Source organism: Myxocyprinus asiaticus, chromosome 31 (genome assembly GCF_019703515.2).
Source record: "Myxocyprinus asiaticus isolate MX2 ecotype Aquarium Trade chromosome 31, UBuf_Myxa_2, whole genome shotgun sequence".
Lineage (NCBI taxonomy): Eukaryota > Metazoa > Chordata > Actinopteri > Cypriniformes > Catostomidae > Myxocyprinus > Myxocyprinus asiaticus.
This window is the reverse complement of record NC_059374.1, coordinates 36,952,112-36,967,691: the sequence shown is the minus strand read 5'-3', so window position 1 is coordinate 36,967,691 and position 15,580 is coordinate 36,952,112. Positions and strand designations below refer to the sequence as shown.

At 38.7% G+C, this 15,580-nt stretch overlaps 1 protein-coding gene across 1 annotated transcript; it reads left to right on the top strand.

Moving 5' to 3' along the window:
- Window positions 1–4,250: 4,250 nt before the first annotated feature.
- Window positions 4,251–7,318, top strand: LOC127422480 (chymotrypsin-like protease CTRL-1). Its single transcript, XM_051666026.1, has 7 exons — window positions 4,251–4,401; window positions 4,659–4,762; window positions 5,185–5,264; window positions 5,377–5,458; window positions 6,291–6,471; window positions 6,778–6,908; window positions 7,010–7,318. Exons 1-7 carry the CDS (start codon window positions 4,356–4,358, stop codon window positions 7,169–7,171), a joined length of 786 nt encoding a protein of 261 aa, XP_051521986.1. The 5' UTR covers window positions 4,251–4,355; the 3' UTR covers window positions 7,172–7,318.
- The last annotated feature ends 8,262 nt before the right edge of the window (window positions 7,319–15,580 follow it).

The window sequence follows — 15,580 nt, the reverse complement described above, 5'->3', positions numbered from 1 at the left end:
CTCAAATCTTGTTCTGTGTTTTTGTTAAAATGGCCATTCCCCAGGGTTATGGTTAGGTTAGATCTGGCTCCCTTATTCTAGCCAGTACTTTTCCTCATATGACAGATACATGGGAGAAATGCATGGAGGCAGAAGATTGCACTTATTTATCCTGAGTGTTACAAGTAGTGGTCAACCGATATGGGTTTTGCATTGGCCAATGTCTATACCAATAACTCATGTGCTGGCCAATAACCAATATAATGTCAATATATGAAATAGGCTGATAACATTTAATTAAAACAAAAAAGATCTTTAAATGAAATACTGTACACATACAAAATAGTGAAACAGAATATTTTCTTGAATTCACTACGATACATGAGAAACACTACAATAAGGTTCTATTTGTTAACATTAGTTAATGCATTAGGTATTACATCTTAAACTAACATTAAACAATGACTTTTTACAGCATTTATTAATCTTGCATACAGTATTGCATGAATTAGTAGGAACCTATACAACTTTTAATGTAAAAAATTATTAATACCTGTAAAAATAACATTAACCAAGATTAATAAATATTGTATTGTTTATTGATAATGTTAACTATATGCATACATTTACTAATGTTAACAAATACAATCTTATTGTAAATTGTTACCAATATATGAAACAGAAACTGTACAATGTCCATTGACAAGGTAGACTTTGCATCTTACATAAGGGAGATCTACTACTATTAGTCATCTAAGTGGATAAGGTTATCAGCCAATCCAATTAAGCCTATCTCAAAATTGTGGGGAGACTGATTTCGGAGAATGAATTTAGAGGGGGGATGGTGTTCCACTGCCCTTTGTCCTCCCAGGTGAGAAGGATTTAGCTGCAAGCAGAGCTCCAAACCGCCATCAAAAATATACGGAGCCCATAACCTAACCCTTTCCCTAAACCTAACCGTGTGGAAGTGACGTTCCCTTTTGGAGTTGCTGCAACCCCCTTTTGGAGTAACCCTGCCCACTTCTGGAGTAACCCTGCCCAATTTTGGAGATTCTGCCCCCATTTGGAGGTCTCTGGCCTGCAGGCTGTACCTTGTCCCAGGTGCCCCCCTGGAGAAAGTAATTTAATTTGCATATATACATTTTTCCTGATGCTTTTTATCCACAGTGTCAAAGCTATTAATATACAGTATGGTGAATAGCACAACACTGTCTGCATGATTTTAGGTATTGTTGGTTTATGTAAACATGCGCTAGACAGCCATCTTCGGTTGTTGCATCATGTCTCTGTTTCGCAGGGCAGTGGATCATTAGCGGGAGGGGGAGAGGGCCAAGTAGGTATAGCTACAAGCTGGAGATCTCCAAATGTGGGCGGAATCTACAAAAGAGGACAGGGTTACTCCAGAAGGGGGAGGGGTTACTCCAAAAAGGGGGCGTCACTTCCACACATGCTAAGGGTTTGGGAAAGGGTTAGGTTAGGGGCTCCCTATATCTTTGCTGGCAATTTGGAGCTCGCACCCCCTTTTGGAGCTCTACCTGGGTCCTATGCTTGACCAGGTTCAAATGCGTCAAAAACGTGCATTAATTAGTATTGCTTGTGTGGGTCCAAACGTGTTAAAATTTGCATTAATTCATAAGGTAAATGGTACATCGTCGAGCTAACGTATCTAAAAATCAATACTTTTCTTTAAATTTGTTATTTAAATGTAAATGTAGGCTGTCCAATGGTTAGAATTTAAATGATAAAAATAAAGTGAACCCTTGAACTGTTGCTGAACTAAACACTGTATGAAGCAATCTGTCTGCTATCTGTATCTTGCACCCATTTTTTGTTTGTACTGCTATTCCTGTTCTGTTTCTAGAGCCAGATATTATATGCTCTCCTTGGAGAGTATACTATTGGGTCCAATTCTGAGCATCTGCAGATTATTCCCAGGGCATCAGCCTTCAAGTGATTAGCCAGTGGCAGCTGGTGCCCAAATTTTCAGGTGGGGCTCTGAGCCAATGCGTGCGCAGGAAAACAATTTGCGCATGTGCACGTTTTTTTTGTTATGGAGGCAGGTGGATTTATCAATAAATCCAAGTTCAGACAAAAATTGCGTTTTACACTGAATTCTCTTTTATTCTTTATATTATTTAATGCCAATATGTAACAATTTACAATTTTACAAACGTGTGTATGTGTATGTGTGTGTGTGTGTGAGACAGACATCTTATTTGTACAAGAATTTTGCTCTTCTGTCCTTCTGAGTGGCAAACTTCTCAATGACCCTGTTACTGAAGTCAGGAATGCTTTTGATATGTTTTTTCTCCATGGAGAGCATAGCCAGAGCATTCAGCATTTCACACAGTCAATTATCATTTGATAAAATGTGCCTATTCTTATCCACCTCTTCATTGTGCTTTCTTACCCCAATTCTGTGGCCTTCATCCAGTTGCTTAGCTATGTTGACTCTGCCAAGGATTGCTAGCTTGACAATATTGTCCATATGTGCTCTTGTAGACTCATGTTTCTTCATCCTCTCTGATAAATGTTCTAGGTCTCTTAATCCTAAAACAGTCCATGATCCATCTGTCCCCGTCATTTTAAAAAGTAGACATGGAAAGCAAAATAAGGCATCTGCATGACTACATCCAGCTAGCCAAGCCAATCTGCTGTACCAAGTATGGGAGTAGCATCGTGTGTACGTTTTGCTCTTTTCGCTAGCCTGTTGTTTGTCAGGTTGACCTGGGCCAAGCTCTTTTACCTGTAGTTTCTCCACCAAAGTTCTCCTCTCACATGGATTGTGCTGGAGAGATCTTATTGAATTTGGGGGCAGACTGGGCAGCTGAGATCCTGCTCCTGTGTCCGTCTTCATCATTGCTATAGTATTACAATCTATTGGCAGAGACTGTCAGACATCCAATGAGATGATGGTGAGAGGGAACGTCTGCGCATGCTTGGGGCGCTTCTCTCAGCACCCCTCAGGCCATAATATCGAGGCCGTTGATTGGCTACATTTCTTTGGCACATTTGAATATCTTGTGTCAGCATTGGTTGGCACTGCTCCACCGAGGGGTGCTGGAAAAAGCGCCCCAAGCATGCGCAGTCGGTGGTGGTCGGGACTCTTGATGAGAGAAGGGATGAAAAGGAAGCTAATTTCCCCTCATATAATGATTTATATTTTATATATTACACGTTATTATGCATTTTAAATGCACACATACCACCACTGTGATTAGCACAGGATGGCTTGTGCATTAACACAGCTCAGAAACCACAGGGTTTTCAATTCCTTCTGCACTGATAGTGTTGTTGCCCATTTAACACTATAGTGTTAAATAACCACAGAACACATCCTGCACAAAAAACACGAAATTTTCATAATTATCTGATAGTGAAGGAGACTCAATAAATATACTTTGAATGTTTTAAAAATGGGAGAATATAAGCGATGAAGTAAAATATAACAATGCATTTACCTTGGATAATTTAGCAAAGATGGAGAGGAAAACTTTTACATTTTAACACAAATTGCATTAATGCATTCGGGAGACACTTTATCAAAAGCTACACACACTTTACAATAGGTTTGTTTTAGTTAACATAGTAAGTGCATTAGGCATCACAAACTAACAATGAACAAAATATTTTAACAGCATTTATCAATCGTGGTTAATATTAAAGAATGAAAATGCAACTGTTCTTTTTTAGGTCACATTAGTTCATAATGCATTAACTGATGTCAACACAAAACTTTTAGTTTTAAAAATGTATAAGTACATTCTGAAATTAACATTAACTGAGATTAACGTGCTGTAAAAATCATTGTTCATTGTTAGTTCATGTTAACTAATGTTGTAAACTAATGTTAATAAATACAACCTTATTAAAACAAATTCCAAAATCATTCTATAATTAATGGTATTATGAGATTTTTCAATAATATTTTATATTTTTTAAGTTTATGATTTGCTGCACATCTGGTATTGAGTGTAAGAGAACTTTAGGCTTCATAGATAATGTCAATTTTAAAATTTCCATGCAAATAATTCCAAGTTATAAAATTACAGGTGAAAGAATGTCAAGTTGTCTCTTGAATGCATTCAACGAGAAGTACGGTAGTCAGCAAATATTTCAATAGTTCTTTTTAGTTTAAAAAGTGTGGGTGCGTTCCCTTTTTGATTAGTTAACCCAACTGTTCAAGTCAGCATATTTCAACACACCTTTCGTCACATGACTATATGAACGAGATATGAACGTTCCCGAATTGTGAGATCCTTGCAGCTGCTTGGAAGCACCTTGATGAATTCCCAGTTTTATCAGATGCTAGAGAGAATATAAAGCAGGAGAGAAAACCAATAGGAGCAGCAGGATATTAAGCGTTTGTCTTCACCATGATCTGGATCATTAGCTGTTTTGCCTTAGTGGCCTCCACTCTTGGTGAGTATATTTTGGTACAATTTGGAACAAAGGGAGTAGTAGGGGTCCATGAAAAAAAAAAAACAAACATCTAAAATGAATCAAATCAACCTGCATATCCTGGCCTAAAAGATACAGAATCTGAGCAATTAGCTGCTCATTATTTTAGGAATTTATCAGGTTCAAAGAATACACTATCATACCCAAATAAAATAAAAACAAATTAAGAGCTTGTTTACACATAATTGTATGTTTATGCATTTCTTTACTTGCCACAGGTTGTGGAGTGCCTTCAATTAAGCCAGTAATTAGTGGATACAACAAAATTGTGAATGGAGAGAATGCAGTCTCTGGTTCTTGGCCCTGGCAGGTCTCTCTTCAGGTACAGTGTTACCATTTTTTTTATTATTTTTTTTTTTACAGATTATTGATGAAATGGGTTGTGCTTGTGTACTTTGATAAAAAATGAACAGTTGATGAAACAGTTGATGAAAATGTGTCTAGTAGTGTGCTTGATTCTGTTCTTAGTGTTAATTTGACATGTATCTTTGCTGAACAATCAGCTTAATCTAGCCTAAAGTGGTTACAGGGTCTCCCAGCCTGCTCAAGTTGGTTAGGCTGGTCTTTTTTGCTGGTTTTAGAAGGTTTTGGGCACCTGTCAGCTAAACAGACCAACTGGGACAACCAGTTATACACCAGCTTCGTCGTGTGGAAGACCATCTAGACCAGAAAACCACCTTAGACTGGTTTAAGATGGGTTGTTTTCATGGTCATCCTTTATATTTTTTCTTATTTATGAACCAGCAATCCAATGGCTTCCATTTCTGTGGAGGATCTCTGATCAACCAGTATTGGGTTGTGACTGCTGCTCACTGCCGTGTTCAGTAAGAACTTCTGAATCTATTTAACTTCATAAACAGATTGCCTTTTCTTTTCTTTCATTCTAATGCATCTATTTTCACCTTTTCATGCCTTTCGATCTCCTTGTCTTTCTAGGGCCGGATATCACTTTGTTATCCTCGGAGAACATGACCGTGGCTCCAGTGCTGAATCTATTCAAGTCAAGAGTATTGCCAAGGTATCGGCTTTAATGTGATTGGCTCAACATCCCATTTGAGTCACGTTGCTGTAATTATATGATATATTGGGCATTACCATAGAAACCACAGTGTTGTGACAGCCTTCCATATTTGATTGTGTTTCTCTTCTGCTAAGAAATAGTGTGCGTCAGATGTACATGTTTGGCCATAGCATCACATCTCTCAGCTTATTTTCTTTCTTTTTTCTTTTTTTTTGAATACCATGTGTAAAATGTTCTACTACATGACAGATACCACTGAAATAGTTGTCCTGACAGATCATACTTGTCTCTGTTACAGACATAGACTCTATAAACTGCCATTAGAGACCGGGGGTAGCCCACTTGTTTTTAGCCAATCAGAAACTCTCTCTGCATGTGACTCATTATGCATGTTGGCGTTAGTTTGGCTGACTTGTCTTGGAGGACAAGGTTTTGGAGGGAGGGTATGCGGTTGAAGGGATGGGGGTTGTCTAATTCAGCAAATGAAAACTCGCAAATATGTCATTCCAAAATTCCACATTTTTATGTGGACTAAAAACTCTGCAAAAGACTTGATAAAAGACCTTAAGACAGTATAACCAATTGAGTGATTGAAAATCTTGTTCTGACAGCCTCATTTTCATTCATGTCTAATTGAATATGGCATCTACCTGACTAAAATTCAAAAAGGCTGGTTCACACTAGCCCTACAAAACAGCAACATTTTAAGGGTTCTTAAATTGGCTGTTGGATTAAGAATGTTTGGGGAAATAATTGTAATTTTCACAATGTCCCAACAAACACCAACACTGTTGTTGACACACTGAATTATTTCCTTCAAATTCTGTAGTCCATCACCCATCCTTACTACAACAGCCAGACCTTCAACAATGACATCACACTGCTGAAATTGTCCTCTCCAGCCCAGATGACATCCCGTGTCTCTCCTGTATGTCTGGCTTCATCCTCCGACAGCGTCCCCTCTGGCACCATTTGTGTCACCACTGGCTGGGGCAAAACTGGAACCACCTGTAAATCTCCTATTCTTATCACTTACTTCAAAACAATTCCTGTAACTTTCAAAGTATGGCAAACACCCATGTATTTACCATGAGAAACAAAGCAGTTGGTCCTCTCTGAAGGCCATGATACCATAGACCATATTCATTCATGTGCAGCCGTGTTGGGGAAGCTACTTTGAAACTGTAGCTTGCAAAGCTACTCATTATTTAAAGTAGTTAATCTGAAACCATGATACCCTTTAATAAAAGTAGTTTGCGCTACGCTACAAATACGACTAACTTAAGCTTGACATTCTGCTTTTGCTTTGTCGTTAGCAAGCCCTCGCATCTTGCAGCAGACCGCCTTGCCCATGATGAGTCCTGCTCAGTGCAAGCAGTACTGGGGTCAGAGCAGAATCACAGATGCCATGATCTGTGCTGGAGCCTCTGGTGTCTCCTCTTGCCAGGTATATGAAGTTATATATATATATAGTTTCAATGTGAAAATGTTACAATGCTTCAATCTCTGATGTGTCTTTGTGGGTTTGTGTCTCTGTGTTAACTCCAGGGTGATTCTGGTGGTCCTTTGGTATGTGAGAGTTCAGGTGTTTGGTATCAGATGGGCATTGTGTCATGGGGCACAACCGACTGCAATGTTCGCGCTCCAGCAATTTATTCCCGCGTCGCTTACCTACGACAGTGGATTGACCAGACTGTCGCCTATAACTAGAGCACCAACCTGAGGATTTTCTCTCTAAAGTTGACAAAAGAAGTCTGTCCACTTAAATGTATCCAAACATTTCACAGTGGTTGGTCCTTCTATGTCCTCTTAGAACATGATGCAAATAAAAAAAATAATAAAAGCACCATAAAAATATGATGGTTTATGACTCAAGTAATTTACAGTAACTATACCAATCAAACATTTCCAACTTATCCATTTAAAAATATATATATAGAAATAATTATAGGCTAAATATATGTTTTGTTTACACAGCTAATTTCAAGCATTTAAGCATAAGCCTTTAGATAAAATGTTTTAAAGATCATGAGAATAAAACAAAATGTAAAAAGTTAAAAAGTGAAAAAAGTTAAAAAAGTTAAAAAAGCGAACAATTGTAGTAAAAAAGTATATAAGTATTGTTTTGTTTCAAAAAATAATCAATCGTTTGGGTTCAGAAGAACTTTATTTGTCGACTGGACCCTAAATATGCATTTTAGACCATCAAAAAATGGAGTACATTCACTTGCATTGTTTAAAGGAGGAGGCCTGAAATGAAATCCTAAAAATCTTAAATTCTGTTTTGATGAAGAAAGAAACTCAGATGCATCCTGGATGGCTTGAGGGTGAGTAAATTATCAGCAAATTTTTATTTTTGTGTGAACTATTCCTTTAAGACATGCCAGTCTATTGCATACTGTGGCAACTCAAAAACAAACACAAAGACAATTTTAAGCTTCATTTAATGAACCAAATAGCTTTCAGCAGTGTTTGATATAATGGCAAGTGATTTTCTAAATGATCAATTTAGCATGATTACTCAAGGATAAGATGTTGGAGTGATGGCTACTGGAAATGGGGCCTGTCTAGATTTGATCAAAAATGACTTTTTTTTTCAAATAGTGATGGTGCTGTTTTTTACATCAGTAATGTCCTGACTATACTTTGTGATCAGTTGAATGCACTTTGGTGAATTAAAGTACCAATTTCCTTACGAAACAGCGAAATCTGTACATTATTCCAAACTTTTGGCTGCCAATGTATATACTGAAATATGCTGTATATTTCATCATCGGGAAGTAATTTACCCTGATCAGAAACTGGTTCAAGTGTGTCAAACCTGTGTATATCTATCAACTACTCAAAGTGAGAATCGCTATATACTTTACCATATTATATACTCATATCAATAAAACTAGAAGTTAATATTTGTTGTAAATTAAACACATTTCATGCTAATTTATTTCTTCACACACATTTGGTTGACCACGCACAAAAGCCACATTCAAACAGAGGTATTTCCAAACTATTTCCAAAGCTACATACACAATTATTCTTAGTACATCCTATGCAGAATGCCCACAAAATGTAATAATAAATTAGGGGCTTTCGACAGAAGCATGTTTTCCCTCCTACATCACCATCAAACTCCAACCGTGAATCTTCTTTTATATAAAGAGAACTAGAAAGAAAAAGTGACCAAAGGAGTGAGACCAGAGAGTTTGAAGCCTAGGCTAGGTGTTCAAAGGAATAAATGGCAGGAATGATGATGGTGGTTGTTTTGATGTCCTTCCTGTACACAGCAGCAACACCACCTCCCCGCCCCTCAAGACGAGGTTTGTTGATGTATGTTTAGGTCTACATGGTGCCTGAAAGCACTATTAAAGGGGGCATCCTTAATTTATTATTCAGTGTAATTACACAAAATTGCCAGTTTATTGAAAAGGAAAGCTTTTTAAAAATATTTTTCAACCCATCTAGTTGTTTTATTATCATCCAACTTCAGGATCTTTGCTTTGATTACACAGCACTGAATTAAAAACATGGACTTTAATCCCGTAGAAATCTATTTGTCATCACATAGCATTTGTCTCTGTTGCTGTTTCCTAGAGTATACTCCAATTTATAGACAGAAAAGCTAAAAGAAATAAAGGGGAGACCATGGTTAGTTGTTACACCTTTCACTCCAGTGAACATTTCTGTTTATGGTTGTTTTTTTAAAGTCCATTTCTGAATAGGCACATACCTTAAATTATTTGCTACAAAAAACCTATAACCATACGAGGGTGAATAAACTGTGACAGAATTTAAAATGTTGTGTATCATATCTTTAAATACAAAGTACAGTATACAGTATGCTTTATATAAAAGGGTAATCCAAAACCAGTCACTCACTTCATGTTTTCTCTTTTCTTTGAAGGAACCAGTTTAGGACATCATCATTTGACAACAATGGAGCAGTGACATCTTATATGCAGTTGCTGTGTCGTCTCTATAGTGGGTCTTATTTGGAAATGGGCTTGTCATATTTGTGATTGGCAATAAAATGATGATGACAGTCAACTTCATTTCGTTTCTCAATTTACTGATTGCAGACTTCTGTTTCTTTGTCGCAATCATAGGCATTGTCTCAGACTTTGGCAGTCGGCCTGGTGACTCTATGTGCAGATTTCTCTCTTTCATTACAGAGCTAAATACTGTATGTTTAATAGCATTGTTCTGCTGACAGCTATCAGTCTGGACCGATGCCTGTGCACATGGATGGTTGTGTGGGCTCAGAATATGTGAACAGTCATCAAAGCCACGATCATCTGTATGCTTGTGTTAGTTTCATCCATCAGATGCAGCATCCCTTTTGTCATCAGTTTCTGTATTGTAAATTTTGACTTAAAGTTTTTGATCACCTTTTGGTTTATAGTGGGCTTCCTCATCCCCTTCCTGATTATTGCATCTTCATACTGGAGTGGGAGTCAAATGCCTCAAAATAAAAAAGGAAGCTACGGCATTGGGTTATATTGGTGGTCCTGGCCTTTTTGCTGGTTTCCTATCCATGTTTATGACTTTTATATCATAAGTGCAGATAGTCACTGGACTGTCAGTGTTTAAGAAGTAGAATATCTAGTTGAATGCATGTTTTATCTAAACAGCTGTCTGAACCTGATTCTCTTTGTGTTCATGTGTAGAGGAGTAAAGGGGAAGAAGCTTAAAAAGTCCCTGTTGCTGGAGCCAGCTTTTGCAGAGATCTGGAGTTCAGAGGCATAAGTAATCAAATGACAGCACCATCTCCCTGTCTGCTGGCCACCAGGACATGTAAAAACACAGCCAAAACATCGCCCTCTAAAGACATGTCAGCCAATTGATGTGAGCAAACCCAAACATGCAAAATGGTTGACAGGCAGAGAGCATTTCCTATTAACTAAGTTTTCTGATTGGCCAAAAAGGGCAGGCCGCAGCACTCCCTGAACTCTTTTTGTTTACAGAACCTAGTCAAGTCCCTTTCAAGGTAGGTCAGTCCACTCAGTGGACATCTAGGGAACACTCCTTACAGAGGCAATTTTACAGATGGTGATGATGACATGTTTCCGCCTTATTTAGCAACGTAAATCTAGCTAAATTTTTATATTTTAATTTTTTTTTTTAAGTATTTACTGCACATTTATAACATTATACTTTGTGTTATTTTACCCTGTAGTTTTGAAAAACTAGTTGCCAGAGCTGTGATGGGTTTTCTAATACAGCTGCTGAGGGAGTGACAGTAAATTTGTAATCTTTCTCTCTTCTGACTGCCGTAATCCACCGCTCTTTATATTTTTCCTGTTTTTGCGTGCACCATCACGGCACGGCCACGCCCTCCTCCTCGTTACAAATGGTATCATAAATCATGCTTCTTTAGCTCAGATCACGGAAAAAAAAAAATACGCAATTTGTCAGGCTGGTCCAGCTAATGGACTTTCTTGCTGGTCGCAGCCAACGCCATGTACTTCGCATATACTGTAGATAAAGCAATTGTTGGCTGCTTCTTTGACTTCCAGGAAACAAGAGGACCATTTTCAGTTAGACTACAACAGTATCCAGTTGTACTTTGTCTGTCATTTAGTTCTGATGCCCAGTCAGCATCACTGTATGCCACAAGTTTTAGCTTTTCATCACCTTTCTTGTAATATAACTTTTGAATGATTGTACCCTTCATCACGAAGTACTTCATCACATGTATCGCTGTACATCAATTTTGTTCGTTTGGCTTTGACAATAACTGAGACAGGTCTAGTACATCATCACATAAATCAGACTGCCTACTGCTACATGATACTTGGTAGGATTAACAGGATTTTCATCACTGTTGTACTCTAGCTTTTGCTCAAATGGGGTTGACCTTGGTTAACAGTCTGACATATTGAACCTTTCTATTTTATACTGTATGTACTTCTTTTGATTCATTTTTACAACTCCACAAAATCAATACCTAGGAAACTCTTCAATTTACCAAGGTCCTTCATCTTGAATTTAGCTATCTTTTTCACATAATTTAGTAACTCGCTGTTACTAGCAGAAATAATCAGGTCATAAACTCAGCCTATCAGTATCACACTTTTTTTTTTTTCAGTTTGTGTGTTGTAAACACAATGGTCTTCAGGATTTTGCACAAAATCATTTACACACAGGTAATCATGTAATATTTTGTTCCAATTCCTGCCCATACATTGACTTAGTCAGTTTACAAATTAGCCTTCACCAGTGTCTGATTTCACCTTAATTCCTTCTGGCTGTTCCATATAATCCTCACAGTCAAGTGGAGCATGCAGGTAGGCTGTCTTTACATCCATCTGATCGAGGTCTAGGTCATATTTTGGGCATTTGCATTAAGGCATGTAGTGATGTGATAGAGAAAGTCTCCTTGTAGTCTACTCCCATTAACTGACTATAACCCTTAGCAACATATCTGGCCTTATATGTCTTAGACTCCTCTGCATTGTTTTTGATTGTATAGACCCACCTTCCACCCACTGCATGTTTTCCCCCGGTAGAGTGTTCAATGTGGAACTATCCTTTTCTCAGAGGGAATCTGTTTTCTCTTTCACAGCTTAAAGCCTGTGATTTTGTTGAACTCATAGCTTCCATGAAGGTTTGTGGTACATTACACACTCTGTAACAGTTGTCAATATCAGTTAGAATCTGTTCATCACACACAACAACATATATGTAGTCAGAAAAGTATTGAGGAGCTCTTCTGTCTCTATTGGGGTAACGTGCATTCTGAACATCTGTCTGAGCACCATCATGTCAATCAGCCATTTTGTTTTCACTCTCTCGAGTCTTCTTTGGACTCTGATCAGTAATGTTTGTTGTTGCTATGGAGGGAAAATATCCCTTTCCACGAAAATCATCATCTGCTATTAGCAGCTCAGTTTGGGTTTGTTGTTCAACAACACATTTCTTGTAAAACTTCACAAGCCTGTGTTTAAGAACTTTACAGTGTCTGGGTAACAGACTAGGTATGCCATCATACCCGAAAGATATCCCTATTTCACACTGGGAGTCTAGCTTCTTTTTTTCATGTTTGTATGCATAGTACACTGATCCAAATACCCTCATCTTTGAAAGTCAGGTTGTTTCCCCATCAACATACAGTAAGGAGTCCATTTCACTCTGCTATTAAATAACCTGTTACAGGGGCCTGGGTAGCTCAGTGGTAATGACGCTGGCTACCACACCTGGAGTTCGCTAGTTCGAATCCCAGGGAGTGCTGAGTGACTCCAGCCAGGTCTCCTAAGCAACCAAATTGGCCTGGTTGCTAGGGAGGGTAGAGTCACATGGGGTAACCTCCTCATGATTGCTTTAATGTGGTTTGTTCTTGGTGGGGCGCATGGTGAGTTGAGCATGGATGCCACGGTGGGTGGCATGAAGCCTCCACACGCGCTATGTCTCTGTGGCAACGCGCTCAACAAGCCACGTGATAAGATGCGTGGGTTGACGATCTCAGACGCTGAGGCAACTGGGATTTGTCCTCCGCCACCCGGACTGAGGCGAATCACTACGTGACCACGAGGACTTAAAAGCACATTGGGAATTGGCCATTCCAAATTGGGGAAAAATCCAAAAAATAAAATAAAAAATAACCTGTTACAAATTACTGCAGCAGTTAATAGGTAATTTGCTCTCCATGAGCATGCACCTTGTCATTTCAAACAGGGTTTGTCAATTTCTTTCAGCAGTACCATTTTGATGGGGTGAATATGGTGCTGAGGTCTCATGCTTTAAGCAGTTCTTGCTGAGCAGTCCTTACGAAAATCGAGAGTTCATGGCAAATTTGCTGCAAACTTGCTGCAAATTCACCACTGATAATTTTAACATGCAAATGAGCTTTGCGGCAAACTTGCGGCAAATTGTCTATTTTTGCCAAAGATTTGCCGGAGGTTCACCACTACCGGCAAAGAGCTGCAAACTTTAGTGGACATATCTTACCTTACAAAAAACTAAACTAGCAGCAAATTTGCCGTTTGTTATTTTCACATGCAAATGAGAAGTTTGCAGCTCTTCACCGGTAGTGGTGAACCTCCGGCAAACCTTTGACCAATGGACAATTGTCACAAGTTTGCTGCAAAGCTCATTCACATGTGAAAATTATCAGTGGTGAAATTGCAGCAAGTTTTGCAGCAAATTGGCCATGAACTCTCAATTTTCTTAAGGGCTGTAGTAGTCTTGCAGGACACAGACACTTCTACTTCAGCTGGATACTATTGTGGCAGTTCTTATACTTTCAGATGTCTATAAATATGTGTGATGTTTCTCCCGTTTCAGCCCTTTTGGTTTCAGTCAGTTAAGCTGATAGTCGCTCCCTTTGAAGACAAATGCATGTTCATCTCTGTCCTCTTTATCTGTTGCTTGTTTTATGCTGTCTCTCTTTTTGCACCCACAAGATACATATTTGTGTGTCGAGCTTTTGCAGTAGCTACACCACTGTGTCTGCCTTTTGCGACGTTCATTCGGACATGCCCGGGCCTTATGTCCCTTTTGAACACAGTTGTAGCATGTTTTGTCCGGGTTAACATTTCACTCTCTCCCCCTTCTCTTAAGGGCTGTGGCACTCGCTCTCATCACGTTATCATCATTTGAACTGACATGATATTTTTCAGTGTTCATTAAAAATTTCTTAGCTTAGTTTTGAACTCTGTAAAAGTTATATCTTCATCATTCTGTGTGATGTGGATGGCAAACGGCCTAAACGACTTAAACCTTTAAGGATCAATGCGATCAAAAGCTGTGATGGCCTTTTCTGCCTGAATAATGGAAACTGTATCATTTTCACCTGCAGCTTTCTGGAGGGATGTTAATTCTTTGTACAGGCTAATAACCTTTGGCTTCCCTTAAAGGATTAGTTCACCCAAAAATTATAATTCTCTCATGATTTACTCACCTTTAAGCCATTCCAGATATGTATGTCTTTCCTTTTTCAGCAGAACCGAAATGAAGATTTTTATAAGCAGCTCTGTATGTCCGTACAATGAAAGCGAATGGGTGCCATGACACTGCTTGCTGATTGACGGTCCAAAAGGCATATTTAGGAAGCATGAAAGTAATCCACACGATTCCAGTCGATCAATTAATGTCTTCTGAAGCAAATCGATAGATTTGTGTAAAAAATAAATAGATAAATAAAACTTTATTCACTTTCAAAAAACACTTCCTGCAACCAGTCGACCCAGTAAACACAATGGCACGTTCACGTGAGAAATCGGAAACGCGCTTTGTATACAGCAGAGGAACGAACGTCATGTGAGAGTTAGGCCATTTCAAACAGCAATACAGCTATGCAACGATTTAAAGTTAAAAACTTTTTAATTATCGATTTGTATCTTACACAAACCTATCGATTTGCTTCAGAAGATATTCATTGATCGACTGGAGTGTGGATTACTTTTGTGCTGCCTAAATATGTCTTTTGGACCGTCAAACTAACTGCCTCTGACCCTCCGTATCCATTCTGCCGAAGGCTGTGTATGACACACACTTTAAAAAATGACACATTGTTGCCTCCTTACGTGAAATTGGTGACGTATTCCCATGCTCCGATCCCTGTACTTGGTTGCTTACCTGTCACAGTCTCCAAGGATGATGTAACATGCTCCATATCTATCTTTGTAGTTGAATCCGGCACGGCTCTGCTCTGAATGGATCTAATAAAAGGTCTGCATCTGCGCTTTGAAGGCTGTTCTATTCTGCCAGCACCAACACCGTCATCGGCTCCTGTAATGTGCCTCTCGACTTCAATGTCTTCACCTGCTCTGGGTTGTGCCAAAGGCTTTGTGCACAAAGTAAACACTTCTACAGTTATTGCTTTTGTGCACCAAAAACTTACCCTAAACTGTCCGTAGTGCTGTCAGTGCAGAAAGTCCAGCGCCTCCTCAAATTAGGCATCGTCAAGAGAGTGAATGCCTCGCCATGGGTCTCCCCAAATGTTTTTGTACAGAAAAAGTCGGGTGGCATTTGTTTGTGTATAGATCTACAGGAGCCCAACAAAACTGTAATTATGGACTAACCCCCTCTAATACTTATGAGCCACTGACAAATAAGGTTGTCCAATGTGTTAAAAGGAGAAATCTTTTAAAAACAAATCTAGTTTTAAACATGTGTCATGTT